At 39.3% G+C, this 16153-nt stretch overlaps 1 protein-coding gene and 2 pseudogenes across 1 annotated transcript in view; 2 read left to right on the top strand and 1 right to left on the bottom strand.

Annotated features, from left to right (window-relative positions):
- Window positions 1-13753, bottom strand: part of kl-3 (male fertility factor kl3) — a gene marked incomplete at its 3' end in the record, with an annotated part of 226785 nt that extends 213032 nt beyond the window's left edge. Inside the window, exon 1 of the mRNA NM_001111012.3 lies at window positions 12628-13753. Coding sequence (NP_001104482.3) covers window positions 12628-13653 — 1026 coding nt within the window. The 5' untranslated portion in view covers window positions 13654-13753. The remainder of the gene's footprint in view (window positions 1-12627) is intronic.
- On the top strand, window positions 2989-3514 carry CR45947 (annotated as a pseudogene).
- A 469-nt stretch (window positions 13754-14222) lies between the features above and the next one.
- CR45946 lies at window positions 14223-14748 on the top strand (annotated as a pseudogene).
- Window positions 14749-16153: the final 1405 nt, after the last annotated feature.

Below are 16153 nucleotides of genomic sequence, written 5' to 3'. Positions count from 1 at the left end.
TATAATATATAATATATAATATATAATATATAATATATAATATATAATATATAATATATAATATATAATATATAATATATAATATATAATATATAATATATAATATATAATATATAATATATAATATATAATATATAATATATAATATATAATATATAATATATAATATATAATATATAATATATAATATATAATATATAATATATAATATATAATATATAATATATAATATAATATATATAATATAATATATAATATATAATATATAATATATAATATATAATATATATGCTATATAATATATAATATATAATATATACTATATATAATATATAATATATAATATATAATATATAATATATAATATATAATATATAATATATAATATATAATATATAATATATATATATATATATATATATATATATATATATATATATTATATATATATTATATATATATATATATATATATAAAATAAAAATATATATATATAAAATATAAAATAGCACAAGCATACAATAAAGAATATGTTGACAAAAAACAAAAACGATCAGGAGTGTTCACAAAAGGCGACTACGTCATGGTTAAAAATTTTGACTCAACAACAGGCATAGCTAAGAAGTTAATTACAAAGCATAAAGGACCCCATGTCATAAGCAAAGTTCTCAAAAATGATCGCTTCCTTCTTTCAAATTTGTAATGTAAGGAGCATATAGAATATAAAACACTGCCAAAAAAAAATTAAGAGTACAAAATAGAAAGTATAATTTAAGAAACTCTGTACAAAATAGAAAGTATAATTTAAGAAACTCTGTACGAAATAGAAAGTATAATTTACGAAGCAATTGTAAAACAAAGAAAACAAACAAGAAGAAAAGAAAACCTAAAAAATCTTTAAGACCGTTCAAAAGTATCTCTACTAAGAAGAATAAAATAAGAAACAGGACCCTTAGCTTTAAGAAACGTTAATTGTTATAAAATCCTACGATCGGGAGATCTAGCTGTCAGGACGGCCGAGTTGTAGTAGGCTGCTCCTTCTATCCTCTTCCTTTACTCTTAGTCATACATTCCTAGTCATACATACCTAATTATACATAGCCAATCTAGTCATAAGCTTATACATTCATACACCCATCCTTACTATATACATACATACAAATATTATCGAGAAACTTATCGACTGATCGACTCGCCACTCTGCAGAGAGCGCGGCAGTCAGTCGCTGTTGAACCAAGCTAGAGTACAGATCGAAATAAAAGAGACAATTGAAATAGTATTCGAATATTAACTTCTGTAAACGGCGGCTAAATATATTATAAATATAATATATTTTTTTGATTACCGTATACTTTAGGAAATAGATTCAGAAATAAAAGACAAAGTAACTTACGTTTAAAAGTTTCGAAGATCGAGATAATGTCAAGCAATCCTTGTGGTTATTAAATGCTCGGGATGTAACAAACTCCGTTATGGTTGTATATCTGGCCAACATACGCCGCCAATTGACCAACATTTGCAAAGGTCCTACATCGGGTGTATCTCTTTGTATTTGTTTTCCCTCTACTAGTATACCTTGAATTTGTCGAAGCCATTGCTCAAAATAACGTTCAACCAGTCGAACTCGTGTAAGTATTTTTGAACTGGCTTCAATTTGCCATCTCACAAGTAATAATCCTTTAAATAGTTCATGCGATATATCAAAGTTCACTCGAGAAGAAACAGTTGCTTCAGATGATTTTAGAAACGTGTTGTACATATTAAGAATATGAAAAAACTTTTGAGTTTGCTCTTTTTCTGCCAATCCAAATTCGGTCACAGCTTCTATTGACGGCTTTAAAACGTGATCCATAAATGTTTTAACAACATTTAAGCAAGAGTTTCGCTCTTCAGCTGATATCATAAATATTGCCACCTCATCACTAACCGAGCGGTTATCAATCGATTTTTCGTTGTTAAGTCGATATACAACAGTCCACTTTCCAATCAAATCAACTAGATCCGACCTCAAACATACAGAGCGTTGAATTTCAGTGTATTTAAGCTTTTCCTGGTAGCGACCGGAATCAGTTGGATATCCTAACATTGTTGCGTTACTTATCATTATGGCCATGGGACCTTTTTCCTCAAATATACCATTTACATTCTCAACATACTTGCTTTCATCCACAATACCAGTTACTATTTCCTCAGGATCTATACCCAACAAATCTGCACAAATTTCTAAAACATACCGCTGGTTTGGGCCCAGGCTTGAAATCCGTTGTTGCCTCATTTCTCGAAGTAACTGATATCGTCTTCTTTGTTGGTCTTCACGTTCTTGGTCACTTACACTAGGTCTCCGGGCAGCACGCTTTAACATGTTGCGCGAAACGCCAAAGAGTTTTCGTAAACGTTTAACATTCCTTTCTGGATCCATTTTATAAATTTTCTGATTTACCACGTAACACAATGTTATCTGCACTACTTTTATATTTAAATGAACTACTTATAGAACTGACAAGCGCAACGTGTATGTCCAAGCCTATTAAGACTATATTTTTTAAAACTTTATTAGAATTGAATGTGGGTAAGCTACATTAAGAAAACGTGAAACCATAACATCAACGATTCATCGGCTACTTTAATCAGGTTATGGTAGCCATATCGCAAACAGAGCCATGCACCCGAAACCAGCTAACGATTTATCTACAGACAACATTATTGCCTGGATAATAATCCATAATAATGCTTTTAATGCTTTTTTTATTCAAGCTGATTTTATATTATTTTTTATGAGATTATTACAAAATTATATGATATTCTATTTATTATATTATATTTTATTATATTATTATCCTGTACCTTTTGGAGTCTCGTCTCAGGAGGTATAAAAGGGTTTTTAAAATAAAGTGCTGTATCGTTCTTATTTTATAATTTAAAGAGTAGGAGTGAAAAGTACAATACAAAATCCTTATGAGGCTAAGTTAACTATTAAAACTTTCTGAAATGTCTGTAATATTTAATGCGAGTATAAATACTAAGAGCGCTGTTGAGTATCAGACAATATTATCCACGGAAAGTCATTCAGCGGAGGAGCAGTCAGAACGCTTACACAAGTGGATTTCATAGGATCAACTCGAGAAACTCTACTCGGCGTTTCTTAACACTCCCGAGTGGGATCATACTTGAAGAACTAGACATAACGTTCAATGATTCAATGTATACACGGCTCTTTTTAAAGATTAATCAGAATCGTGACTTTAAGGTGGATTGGATAGAGTTTGTGTCATATTTAATATTTGGCTTCCAAGAAGAGGATCCTAACAGCCAAAAGGAGTCTTTAATTTTACCAATCTCCGGACCCCCAATGGTTAGGAAATCTGAACACTGTTCAGCTATATGTTGTTTGGCTCTCCTCAAAGCCAAATCGGATCAAGTACCAATTGATGAAGTAACCGAGACTATTAACATTTCCTTTGGAGGTGAGGATTCTCCAGAAGCTTCTGGCATGTGGGTCACGGCCAGCCACGAGGAATGATGCGCTTCTGGACATCTCATATGAAACCCATTCGAAAGGCATCGTCGGAAAGCAGTAAGTTTATATAAAATAATTTACGTTTTAAAAAAACATATTTATTTAATTTTATAAATATATTTCATATATATTATATCTTCGCTGAATCGAAGAATGAAGGACAAAATCTGTCCTTCTCTTTGTGTAGCCATCTGTCGAAAATTCGGGAGTTATTAAAAATATGGATCGATATTCCGATTTAAGATTCCATACGAAATTTCAAGTATTACGGTTACGCAGTATATGTAGAGTGCGCATACTTCATTTTAATTTTTGCGCATGGGTGTCGCGGCCACACCTTCAACGTGGTGCGCTGCCGATAAACACAATATGGGAAATAGTAAGGAATCGAAGAAATAAATAAATATAAGAAAAATCTAATTATGACCAGGTCAGAACTTGAGATATTATAGTCTATTACAGTCAGAACATAATATTCTGTGGCGGTCATAGAAGTCTACATCGCCGTGTAGACGGACGTCTTATTTTAACGCTGCGCGAAACATTCGTAATTTTCGGAGTTGAGTAGACCGGTGCGTACGGCAAATTGGCAGAACCACACGGTGGAGACGTGCCATAAGTTTAAAATATTATTTAATTTTAATACTGGTTCCTGGGGAGCGCACAATTCGCTAAGAAAAGCAACGGCCCACGCGACGTGCAACGGCCCGTTCAGGAGGAGCTCCAGACTCTCGAGATCCCCCACTAGAGGACCCACCGACCCACGGTGACGGAATCTCGGTTCCAGCGATGGCGAGGGGTGAGCAAGCAGGCCGCCGTTGACTAGCGACTGCAGTGCTGCTGTAGAGGTGGAGAACGACAGATAACGATGGACCACCGCATCGGTCTTCGGACTTGACCACGGCTTTCCAGAATGAGGACCTGAAGGGAATACTCACCAGGATGAATGGCAAGATAAACATCCTGCTATCCGCATTCGAGACCCAACGGCACGTCACATGAGAGACAAAGGGCGTAGCTTCTGAACTCTCAGCCCTTAGCCAACTAGCGAGCACAGCATGACGAGCATTGCTACCGAGACGAGTCAAGAAAGCCAACTAAAAAGGTTCCTCACGGATCAGGGGCAAAAGCCCAAAGTCCAGGTGCCCAAGCCGAGCAACCACACTATGGGTGGCATCGGAGAAGGAAAGGCGACACCCAGACCAAATGAGTCCAAGCGAGGCAGCTACGCATCTGTCTGCAAGAATGCTAGCACGGGTGCAGACTGGACCAAGGTCAAGCTTATGCGCCTGCGCAGAAAACCGGATTCACTGATCGTTAAGAAGACGGGTGAAGCTTACGTACGCAGAGATGCTTAGGAAGTTAAGATCGGACCCGACCCTTAGCGAACTGGGCAGCAACGTACGCAAAATCCGGAGAACACAGCAAGGTGAGCCGTTGCTCGAAGTAGAGGAAAGAGAGCGATCTTGAAGCGGCGCTCAAAGATTTGGCCTCTGTGCGCACGGGAGCTCAAAGAAAAGCGCTATCCTGCAGCGGACAGGACCAGGCTTCGACAGCAGAGGAGCTCCACAGCTGCATGGTCGCCCAGATCCAGGGGATGTCAAGGGCCTTCGCAGAATGCGAGACGGGACCCAGATAGCCTCAGTGCTATTGAACGCTACCGACCGGCCCACGAGATGCTACAGGTGTCTTGACTACGGTCACCGAGCAGCAATCTGCAAGGAGAATGTTGTCTTAGGTGAGGTGAACGTGGTCACTAGGCAAGGGGTGTGTTTCAGCACCAAATTGCCTGATTTGCAGCAGCGACGTGGACAGAAAGCACCCGACGGGTAGCTTTGCGTGCCCGACCTACGGAGCAAGCTTAGAAGAAGCCAAGAACCACCATAATGCACGCCCATATTAGCGTAATACAGCTCAATGTTAATTATTGCGCAGCAGCTCAGAGCTTTCTGGCTCAGACTGGGGCGGAGCGCAATGTAGACATCATGCTCCTAAGCGAACCTTACGTCACTGGAACGGGACAATCCTCCATGATCCTAGACGAGTCAGGTATCAAGTGTTGCAGCTCTCTCCAAGTCCAGGAACTGGCTGCATCACCGATGCGGGAAATCGCCTATGCAAAGATAAAACACGTGCATATGTACAGCCGCTATGCTCCGCCTAGCGACACTCCCAACCAGTTCGAGGAGTTCCTGGAGGCGCTTGTGGTCCATGCGAGAGGACGAAGCCCGAAGATCATTGCAGGTGATTTCAATGCCTGAGCAGTGGAATGGGACAGCAGAGTATCGAACCTCAGAGGCCGAGCAGTGATAGACGCCATGGGAATGCTGGACCTAGTACTGCTGAACCACGGTCGGAAGCCGACGTTTAACAACGATAGGGGTACATCAATTATTGACGTTACCTTTTTTCAGTAGAGGGCTTGTTGATAACAACAACTGGGTGGTCAAGACATCGTAACGATGAGCGACCACGCTTTGATTTCCTTCATTCTCTCCCTGGAGGGCACACGCTGCAAACAGCTACCGCCCCCTATGCCTATTGGACATATTTGGGGGCGGTAGCTGGACGTAATGAACGCCTTCAACACCGCCAGATGGCCCGTAATCTCGGGAGTCATGAACCGTATGGGGATCCCGGAGTATCTGAGGATAGCCGTTGGCGGCTACAAAGCGGAAGCCGGCCCAAAAAGATACCGTGTTTCGGCAGGTGTTCCCCAAGGATCGGTACTTGGACCAATCCTATGGAACATCATGTACGATGATGATCTTGGTCATTATGGGAGTAGATCTGCACTGTTTTGCTGACGATGTGGCAGTTACAGCAGTCGTCAAAACAATCGCAGGGTTGCAAGATAAATGTAACACTACGATTGGTGCTGCCATCCACTGGCTCGAGAAAGCCGAGCTAGCAATAGCGGCCCACAAGACCGAGCCAGTCCTGCTAAGCAGCAGTAAGAAGGTGGTAAATTTGCTAGTCTCCGCCAATGGCACACAGGTAACCTCCCAAGAGTCTCTAAAGTATATGGGTGTAATGATAGACCACAGACTATCGTTTAATGATCACGCGAGTTACGCTAGCAAGAAGGCAGCAGTCATAGCCTCTTCGCTAGCTAGACTCATGCCCAACGTCGGTGGCCCTAGATATACGGCCAGGAAACTGCTGGTGGCGGTAGCAAAGGCTTCGCTCCTATACGCTGCACCACTCTTGCCACTAGCAGGGGTTCATACCTGATTGAAGCGCGCTACGCTCCTTGGCCCTCAGGCTCATTAGAGGTTTCAAGACCAATTGCAAAGACTCGGCGCTAGCACTGTCAGGCCTTCCGCCAATTGATCTGGAGATCAAGGCTGTCAGCCTAATGCAGGGTGGTGCCTCCAGGCTAGAGGCACACGAGTGGATGCTGGATGGAACAGATGGCAAACGTCGCGGCGGGGAAGTCACACCAGCTGATCCCTGAGTTGACGGCTGCTTTCGGGCCTATCTACTCAGGTTCCGTCACGTAGAGTCAGCCCAATGCTCGTTCTGCGCCGATCGTGAAGAAACAGCTTAACATGTGCTAATGCACTGCTCCAGGCAGACGGAGGAGAGAGAGCAGCTAAAAACTCTGACAGGTACCCCGTTCAGCCCTAGTGGCCTGTTCGCGGCGAGCAGCGAGGCATGGGAGCAGGGTCATAGCCTTATCATTAATATGATGAAGCGAGTCCGATCAGAGATGGTGGTTAAGCTCAAACAGTCGTCCCGTGTGGTGGCAAGCTAGAGTACAGATCGAAATAAAAGAGACAATTGAAATAGTATTCTAATATTAACTTCTGTAAACGGCGGCTAAAATCTCCGAAGTGGGATTAAGAATCCAAAGTGGACGATAAAATCATCCTGAACGACTTTTCGCTGACAACTCTAAAAGATTGGCTACGTATTCTGGGGCAAAATACGGAGGGCACAAAAGCCGAATTAATCGCGAGGCTGCAAGACATCCCAACGGCAGTTCGGGGCGACTGTCCACCGGAGCACCCGCGAAAAAACGCTCCACCAGGAAACGACATTTTTTCTTCACTGGATTTCCAGAATTGTGAAATTAACACCGATCACGTAAGTGTGAATGCGATGAACAGAAAATAATCAACCGAAACTGGCAGTGAGAGGGAGACAAACATGTTCGAGCTACAGCAACTACGAGCAGAGCTAGCAGAAGCGAAGGCAATGCTTAACGGAACACGATCGAGCTTGCAGTTCCAAGAACAACAACAACCAGAGCAAAGCAAGACTACAGTTAGTTCCGTTATCCAGACGGCGCAGTTTACGCAGGCTGGCGATACAAAGGAGAACACAACATTTCACTCGCCGCAGCGATCCAACGAGAGAGCGGAGAGCCAGCCTTTTCCAGTTGATGTTCTCGCTCTCGCCAAAGAGACGATAACCGATTACGATGGGAAAACTTGCGCGCGTGCCTGGATAACAGTGGTCAAAAATATCTCACGAACTTTCAACATCGATGACAACCATTTACCCATCTTACTCATCACTAAACTTAAAGGAAACGCGCAAGTCTGGTTACATGCGCACCCTGCTCGATTGATCGAACCAATTGACAATTTGCTTGATCAATTGTCATTGACTTTTGGCGAGCAACCATCCAAGGCTGAGATCCGGCGTAAATTCGAGAGTCGCGTGTGGAAAACCGAGGAGAATTTCTGCAGTTATTACGATGAGAAGATGGCTCTCTCACATCGATAAACATCGACGACGACGAACTACTGGACCAGATGATAGAGGACATACCGCTGCAAAATTTCCGTACCTAAGTACGGATTCAATGCTTCTCTACTCCATCGGAGATGCTACGCGCATTTTCGAACATCCGATTTGCCAGCTCGGAGGGAGCCACCTGTACAGCCAACCGACTACAAAGATGCCATACGATGCGCAAACTGTAATTCAAGAGGACACAAAGCTGACATCTGCAAGAAGCCCAAACGTGAACCAGGTTCGTGCTACGCCTGTGGACAACTTGGACACCTGGTGGCACAATGTCCCACAAGGAAGAGCGTTTCAACTAATAATTATGTAAGATGGTTTAAAATTAATTTTTTTGAAAATGCTTATAAGCCTAGAATTTCAGAACGCCTCATAGACGCTGGCAGTCCTATATCTATCATTAAAAAGTCACTTATTAACGAGACAATGAAGTTAGCCCTAGTTAATACTTGCTATTTTGGTTTAAACAACTGTATTCTCAAAACACATGGACAAACCAGATGTTATGTATTGAAAGGATCAATAAAAATATATTTTCGTTTAATCATTGTTTGCGACCAGTCTATGAGGTATAATGTTATTCTCGGCAGAGATTTTTTAACTGCACGCAATTTAAATTTAGACCCGTGCACCTTGGGAATGATTGCGTTGAGAAACCCCATGGAAATAAACAAAAGATCAATGTCTACTGAAAATGATAGTCCTGAGAAATCGTTAGAAAATGAAATTGTTAGTCCAAAATCGTTAGAAAATGCAATTGTTAGTCCAAAATCGTTAGAAAATGGAATTGTTAGTCCAAAATCGTTAGAAAATGAAATTGTTAGTCCGAAATCGTTAAAAAATTCTACTATTAGTCCGAAAAGAAACTGGTCAAATATCGTTAAGAGATGAAATAGCTAGTCAACAAAAGAATATCAGTAAATCAAAATTATCAGAAGATGAAATTGTTAACACTTCAAAAGAAATCGTTAGTTTTAAATTGCCAAAAGATAAAAACGTTTACGAACAATTAAATGACAACTTTGATAAGGAAAGTCAATATGAAAAGAATATGTCATGTAACTGAAAGTGAGTTAGAATACAAAATAGGAGAAAATTTTAGCAATAGGTTACAACTAGAATTCGATAGGTTGCTTAGTATTTTTTTTATAAATGCAAAAAGGCCAAATGAACCGACAGTTAGAAGTGAAATACAATTGTGTTTGGAAAACCCGAAACCGTTTAGCTGTTCTCCTAGGAGGCTTTCATACACAGAAAAAGACAGGTTACAAAAACTATTAGACGAATATTTGGAAAACGGATTTATACGACCAAGCGACTCGGAATATGCATCGCCTATCGTTTTAGTGAAAAAGAAAACTGGAGACTTACGTATGTGCGTCGACTTTAGAAAACTTAATAAAATGACAATGAAAGACAACTATCCTCTACCTCTTATAGATGACTTGTTAGATAGAATGAATGAGAAAACTGTTTTCACCAAACTCGATCTTAAAAACGGTTTTTTCCACGTGCATGTTAAAAAAGAATCAATAAAATACACCTCTTTCGTTACACCATTAGGCCAATAAGAGTGGCTGCGAATGCCATTTGGCCTCAAAAACGCCCCGTCTGTGTTCCAAAGATTTGTTAACAAATTTTTGCTGATATAATTAGAGAAAACAAAGTAGTAGTATTTATGGACGACATTCTATTTTCAACCGAAAATATAAACGAACACTTAAAAACGTTGAAAGAAATTTTTATAAGATTAGTAGAAAATAAACTTGGATTAAGAATAGACAAATGTGAGTCTATGCAATCGAGTATAAAATATCTTGGGTTCATAATAAATAAAGACGGCATAATGCCCAATGACAAAGGAATCGAGGCAATAAAAAATTTCCCAATACCTAACAATGTTCATACAGTAAAAAGTTTTTTGGGATTATGCTCATATTTTCGACGGTTCATAAAAGATTTTTCTAGACTAGCTAAACCACTGCACGACATTCTTAAAAAAGATAAACCGTCAAATTTGGTAGTGAAGAAATGATTTGTTTTAATATGTTAAAAGATAAATTAATACAGTCACCGGTCTTAGCTATATACAACCATAAACACGAAAGAGAATTGCATTGTGATGCAAGTTCTTCTGGATTCGGTGCTGTACTTATGCAAAAGAAGGAGGACCAGAAATGGCACTCAGTTTCATTCTTTTCAAAACGGACAACAGATATTGAATCAAAATACCACAGTTTCGAGTTAGAAACTTTAGCCATTGTTTATTCGTTACGTAGATTTAGAGTTTATCTTCATTGGAGGACATTTAAAATAGTCACCGACTGCAACTCATTAATTTTGACCCTAAGCAAAAAAGAGCTAAACCCTAGGATAGCCAGGTGGGCTTTAGAATTCCAAGGTTATGATTTTGAAATTGTGCATAGGGCAGGTAGCCGCATGCAACATGTTGACGCACTGAGTAGGTGTACAAATATTATGTTAATTCAAACAAACAGTTTCGAAGATAATCTAGTTATATGTCAAGGGAAAGATACAAAATTAAAAGAAATCAGGCAATTGTTAGAAAACACAGAAAATAAATTGTATGAGATGAGAAATGGTATAGTTTATAAAAAGACAAATGAAAATAGATTGCTGTTCTACGTTCCGATAGAAATGGAAGAACAAGTGTTATACAAGTATCACAACGAACTTGGACACGTAGGAAGAGACAAAATGATAGAAGCTATAATGAAAAACTATTGGTTTCCAAATTTAAAACAGAAGTGTAGCACACATATCAGCAACTGTTTAAAATGTATTTCATTCAGTCCCAAAATAGGAAAAACAGAAGGATTTCTGCACAACATACCTAAGGGAAACAAACTTTTTGAAATCATCAATATTGACCATTATGGTCCAGTAGACTTGGGTAGACCGAAGAAACATATTCTAGTGATAGTAGATGCATTCACAAAGTTTGTCAGACTATTCGCAACAAAAACTACGAACACAAAAGAAGTCATACAATCGTTAAACGACTACTTCAGAGCATACAGTAGGCCTAAGTGTATCATATCAGATAGGAGCATGTTTCACGTCTGGCGATTTTGACTCATTTTTGAAAGAATGCAATGTTAAACACATAAAAATTGCAACAGGATCGCCACAAGCCAACGGTTGAACGTATAAACCGAAGTCTTGGTCCAATGATTAGCAAGTTAATTGAACCTGATCAAGGTCTACACTGGGACTTAGACTTAGAAAACGTCGAATATACCCTGAAAAATACACAACACCGCAGCATTAAACAGTATCCTAGCATAATGTTATTTGGTTTACAACAAAAAGGACAAATTATGGATGAGTTAAAAGAAAAAATTTAGGAAATTGGAGAAACGATTGAAGAAAGAGATTTAGAAAGTATTAGAAATAAAGGCGAGGCAAGTCAGAAAATAGCACAAGCATACAATAAAGAATATGTTGACAAAAAACGAAAACGATCAGGAGTGTTCACAAAAGGCGACTACGTCATGGTTAAAAATTTTGACTCAACAACAGGCATAGCTAAGAAGTTAATTCCAAAGCATAAAGGACCCTATGTCATAAGCAAAGTTCTCAAAAATGATCTCTTCCTTCTGGAAGATGTTGATGGATTTCAAATTTCTCGCAATCCTTACCGGGGTGTATGGAGCATACAGAATATAAAACACTGGCAAAAAAAATTAAGAGTCTACAAAATTGAAAGTATAATTTAAGAAACTCTGTACAAAATAGAAAGTATAATTTAAGAAACTCTGTACGAAATAGAAAGTATAATTTAAGAAGCAATTGTAAAACAAAGAAAACAAACAAGAAGAAAAGAAAACCTAAAAAATCTTTAAGACCGTTCAAAAGTATCTCTACTAAGAATAAAATAAGAAACAGGACCCTTAGCTTTAAGAAACGTTAATTGTTATAAAATCCTAAGATCGGGAGATCTAGCTGTCAGGACGGCCGAGTTGTAGTAGGCTGCTCCTTCTACCCTCTTCCTTTACTCTTAGTCATACATTCCTAGTCATACATACCTAATTATACATAGCCAATCTAGTCATAAGCTTATACATTCATACACCCATCCTTACTATATACATACATACAAATATCATCGAGAAACTTATCGACTGATCGACTCGCCACTCTGCAGAGAGCGCGGCAGTCAGTCGCTGTTGAACCAAGCTAGAGTACAGATCGAAATAAAAGAGACAATTGAAATAGTATTCGAATATTAACTTCTGTAAACGGCGGCTAAATATATTATAAATATAATATATTTTTTTGATTACCGTATACTTTAGGAAATAGATTCAGAAATAAAAGACAAAGTAACTTACGTTTAAAAGTTTCGAAGATCGAGATAATGTCAAGCAATCCTTGTGGTTATTAAATGCTCGGGATGTAACAAACTCCGTTATGGTTGTATATCTGGCCAACATACGCCGCCAATTGACCAACATTTGCAAAGGTCCTACATCGGGTGTATCTCTTTGTATTTGTTTTCCCTCTACTAGTATACCTTGAATTTGTCGAAGCCATTGCTCAAAATAACGTTCAACCAGTCGAACTCGTGTAAGTATTTTTGAACTGGCTTCAATTTGCCATCTCACAAGTAATAATCCTTTAAATAGTTCATGCGATATATCAAAGTTCACTCGAGAAGAAACAGTTGCTTCAGATGATTTTAGAAACGTGTTGTACATATTAAGAATATGAAAAAACTTTTGAGTTTGCTCTTTTTCTGCCAATCCAAATTCGGTCACAGCTTCTATTGACGGCTTTAAAACGTGATCCATAAATGTTTTAACAACATTTAAGCAAGAGTTTCGCTCTTCAGCTGATATCATAAATATTGCCACCTCATCACTAACCGAACGGTTATCAATCGATTTTTCGTTGTTAAGTCGATATACAACAGTCCACTTTCCAATCAAATCAACTAGATCCGACCTCAAACATACAGAGCGTTGAATTTCAGTGTATTTAAGCTTTTCCTGGTAGCGACCGGAATCAGTTGGATATCCTAACATTGTTGCGTTACTTATCATTATGGCCATGGGACCTTTTTCCTCAAATATACCATTTACATTCTCAACATACTTGCTTTCATCCACAATACCAGTTACTATTTCCTCAGGATCTATACCCAACAAATCTGCACAAATTTCTAAAACATACCGCTGGTTTGGGCCCAGGCTTGAAATCCGTTGTTGCCTCATTTCTCGAAGTAACTGATATCGTCTTCTTTGTTGGTCTTCACGTTCTTGGTCACTTACACTAGGTCTCCGGGCAGCACGCTTTAACATGTTGCGCGAAACGCCAAAGAGTTTTCGTAAACGTTTAACATTCCTTTCTGGATCCATTTTATAAATTTTCTGATTTACCACGTAACACAATGTTATCTGCACTACTTTTATATTTAAATGAACTACTTATAGAACTGACAAGCGCAACGTGTATGTCCAAGCCTATTAAGACTATATTTTTTAAAACTTTATTAGAATTGAATGTGGGTAAGCTACATTAAGAAAACGTGAAACCATAACATCAACGATTCATCGGCTACTTTAATCAGGTTATGGTAGCCATATCGCAAACAGAGCCATGCACCCGAAACCAGCTAACGATTTATCTACAGACAACATTATTGCCTGGATAATAATCCATAATAATGCTTTTAATGCTTTATTTATTCAAGCTGATTTTATATTATTTTTTATGAGATTATTACAAAATTATATGATATTCTATTTATTATATTATATTTTATTATATTATTATCCTGTACCTTTTGGAGGATCGTCTCAGGAGCTATAAAAGGTTTTTTAAAATAAAGTGCTGTATCGTTCTTATTTTATAATTTAAAGAGTAGGCCTGAAAAGTACAATACAAAATCCTTATGAGGCTAAGTTAACTATTAAAACTTTCTGAAATGTCTGTAATATTTAATGCGAGTATAAATACTAAGAGCGCTGTTGAGTATCAGACAATATTATCCACGGAAAGTCATTCAGCGGAGGAGCAGTCAGAACGCTTACACAAGTGGATTTCATAGGATCAACTCGAGAAACTCTACTCGGCGTTTCTTAACACTCCCGAGTGGGATCATACTTGAAGAACTAGACATAACGTTCAATGATTCAATGTATACACGGCTCTTTTTAAAGATTAATCAGAATCGTGACTTTAAGGTGGATTGGAACGAGTTTGTGTCATATTTAATATTTGGCTTCCAAGAAGAGGATCCTAACAGCCAAAAGGAGTCTTTAATTTTACCAATCTCCGGACCCCCAATGGTTAGGAAATCTGAACACTGTTCAGCTATATGTTGTTTGGCTCTCCTCAAAGCCAAATCGGATCAAGTACCAATTGATGAAGTAACCGAGACTATTAACTTTTCCTTTGGAGGTGAGGATTCTCCAGAAGCTTCTGGCATGTGGGTCACGGCCAGCCACGAGGAATGATGCGCTTCTGGACATCTCATATGAAACCCATTCGAAAGGCATCGTCGGAAAGCAGTAAGTTTATATAAAATAATTTACGTTTTAAAAAAACATATTTATTTAATTTTATAAATATATTTCATATATATTATATCTTCGCTGAATCGACATAGCCATCTACCAAAATGTGTCCTTCTCTGTGTGTAGCCATCTGTCGAACATTCGGGAGTTATTAAAAATATGGATCGATATTCCCATTTAAGATTCCATACGAAATTTCAAGTATTACGGTTACGCAGTATATGTAGAGTGCGCATACTTCATTTTAATTTTTGCGCATGGGTGTCGCGGCCACACCTTCAATGTGGTGCGCTGCCGATAAACACAATATAAGAAATAGTAAGGAATCAAAGAAATAAATAAATATAAGAAAAATCTAATTATCACCAGGGAGAACTTGAGATATTATAGTCTATTACAGTCAGAACATAATATTCTGTGGCGGTCACAGAAGTCTACATCGCCGTGCAGACGGACGTCTTATTTTAACGCTGCGCGAAACATTCGTAATTTTCGGAGTTGAGTAGACCGGTGCGTACGGCAAATTGGCAGAACCACACGGTGGAGACGTGCCATAAGTTTAAAATATTATTTAATTTTGATACTGGTTCCTGGGGAGCGCACAATTCGCTAAGAAAAGCGACGGCCCACACGACGGGCAACGGCCCGTTCAGGAGGAGCTCCAGACTCTCGAGATCCCCCACTAGAGGACCCACCGACCCACGGTGACGGAATCTCGGTTCCAGCGATGGCGAGGGGTGAGCAAGCATGCCGCCGTTGACTAGCGACTGCAGTGCTGCTGTAGAGGTGGAGAACGACAGATAACGATGTACCACCGCATCGGTCTTCGGACCTGACCACGGCCTTCCAGAATGAGGACCTGAAGGGAATACTCACCGGGATGAATGGCAAGATAAACATCCTGCTATCCGCATTCGAGACTCAACGGCACGTCACAAGAGAAACAAAGGGCGTACCTTCTGAACTCTCAGCTCTTAGCCAACTAGCGAGCACAGCATGACGAGCATTGCTACCGAGACGGAGTCAAGAAAGCCAACTAAAAAGGTTCCTCACGGATCAGGGGCAAAAACCCAAAGTTCAGGTGCCCAAGCCGAGCAACCACACTATGGGTGGCATCGGAGAAGGAAAGGCGACACCCAGACCAAATGAGTCCAAGCGAGGCAGCTACGCATTTGTCGGCAAGAATGCTAGCACGGGTGCAGACTGGACCAAGGTCAAGCCTATGCGCCTGCGCAGAAAACCGGATTCACTGATCGTTAAGAAGACGGGTGAAGCTTACGTACGCAGGGATGCTTAGGAAGTTTAGATCGGACCCGACCCTTAGCGAACTGGGCAGCAA

Source organism: Drosophila melanogaster, chromosome Y, assembly GCF_000001215.4.
Source record: "Drosophila melanogaster chromosome Y".
Classification (NCBI taxonomy): domain Eukaryota; kingdom Metazoa; phylum Arthropoda; class Insecta; order Diptera; family Drosophilidae; genus Drosophila; species Drosophila melanogaster.
This window is presented reverse-complemented; position numbering and strand designations above follow the sequence as displayed.